This window comes from Buceros rhinoceros, unplaced genomic scaffold (assembly GCF_000710305.1).
Source record: "Buceros rhinoceros silvestris isolate BGI_N320 unplaced genomic scaffold, ASM71030v1 scaffold44951, whole genome shotgun sequence".
NCBI lineage: Eukaryota > Metazoa > Chordata > Aves > Bucerotiformes > Bucerotidae > Buceros > Buceros rhinoceros.
Genome location: NW_010394474.1, coordinates 2,270 through 2,589, shown reverse-complemented (window position 1 = coordinate 2,589; position 320 = coordinate 2,270). Strand labels below are relative to the sequence as shown.

The 320-nt window shown below is 60.3% G+C and overlaps 1 protein-coding gene across 1 annotated transcript in view; it reads left to right on the top strand.

Annotated features, from left to right (window-relative positions):
• Positions 1 to 320, top strand: part of LOC104501420 (U5 small nuclear ribonucleoprotein 200 kDa helicase-like) — a gene marked incomplete at its 3' end in the record, with an annotated part of 3,791 nt that overhangs the window by 1,315 nt on the left and 2,156 nt on the right. Inside the window, exon 4 of the mRNA XM_010145226.1 lies at positions 219 to 319. Within this exon, the coding sequence (XP_010143528.1) occupies positions 219 to 319 (101 nt within the window). The remainder of the gene's footprint in view (positions 1 to 218; position 320) is intronic.

Genomic DNA, 320 nt, shown 5'->3' with positions numbered 1-320 from the left:
GGCTGGAGGGCCGCCGGGGATCCCAGCGCTTCGGGGGTGGAGAGGAGCCTTGAAGCTGTTTCTGATGGAGGCCAAGGGGGCTCCACGGTCGCATCTGCTGGTTCTCTGTTCCTCTGCTAGGGTGGAGGGAGGCCTCAAACACTCACCCCCCACCCCAAAGGCCACGGGCCTGCTTTCATCTGGCAGGAAAATTGACTTATTTGTGGGATTCTCCTCAGCTCGTGGCATCGGGCGAGCTGATGAGCTCCAAGAAGAAGGATCTGCATCCTCGGGACATCGACGCCTTTTGGCTGCAGCGGCAGCGCAGCCTCTTTTTAGAC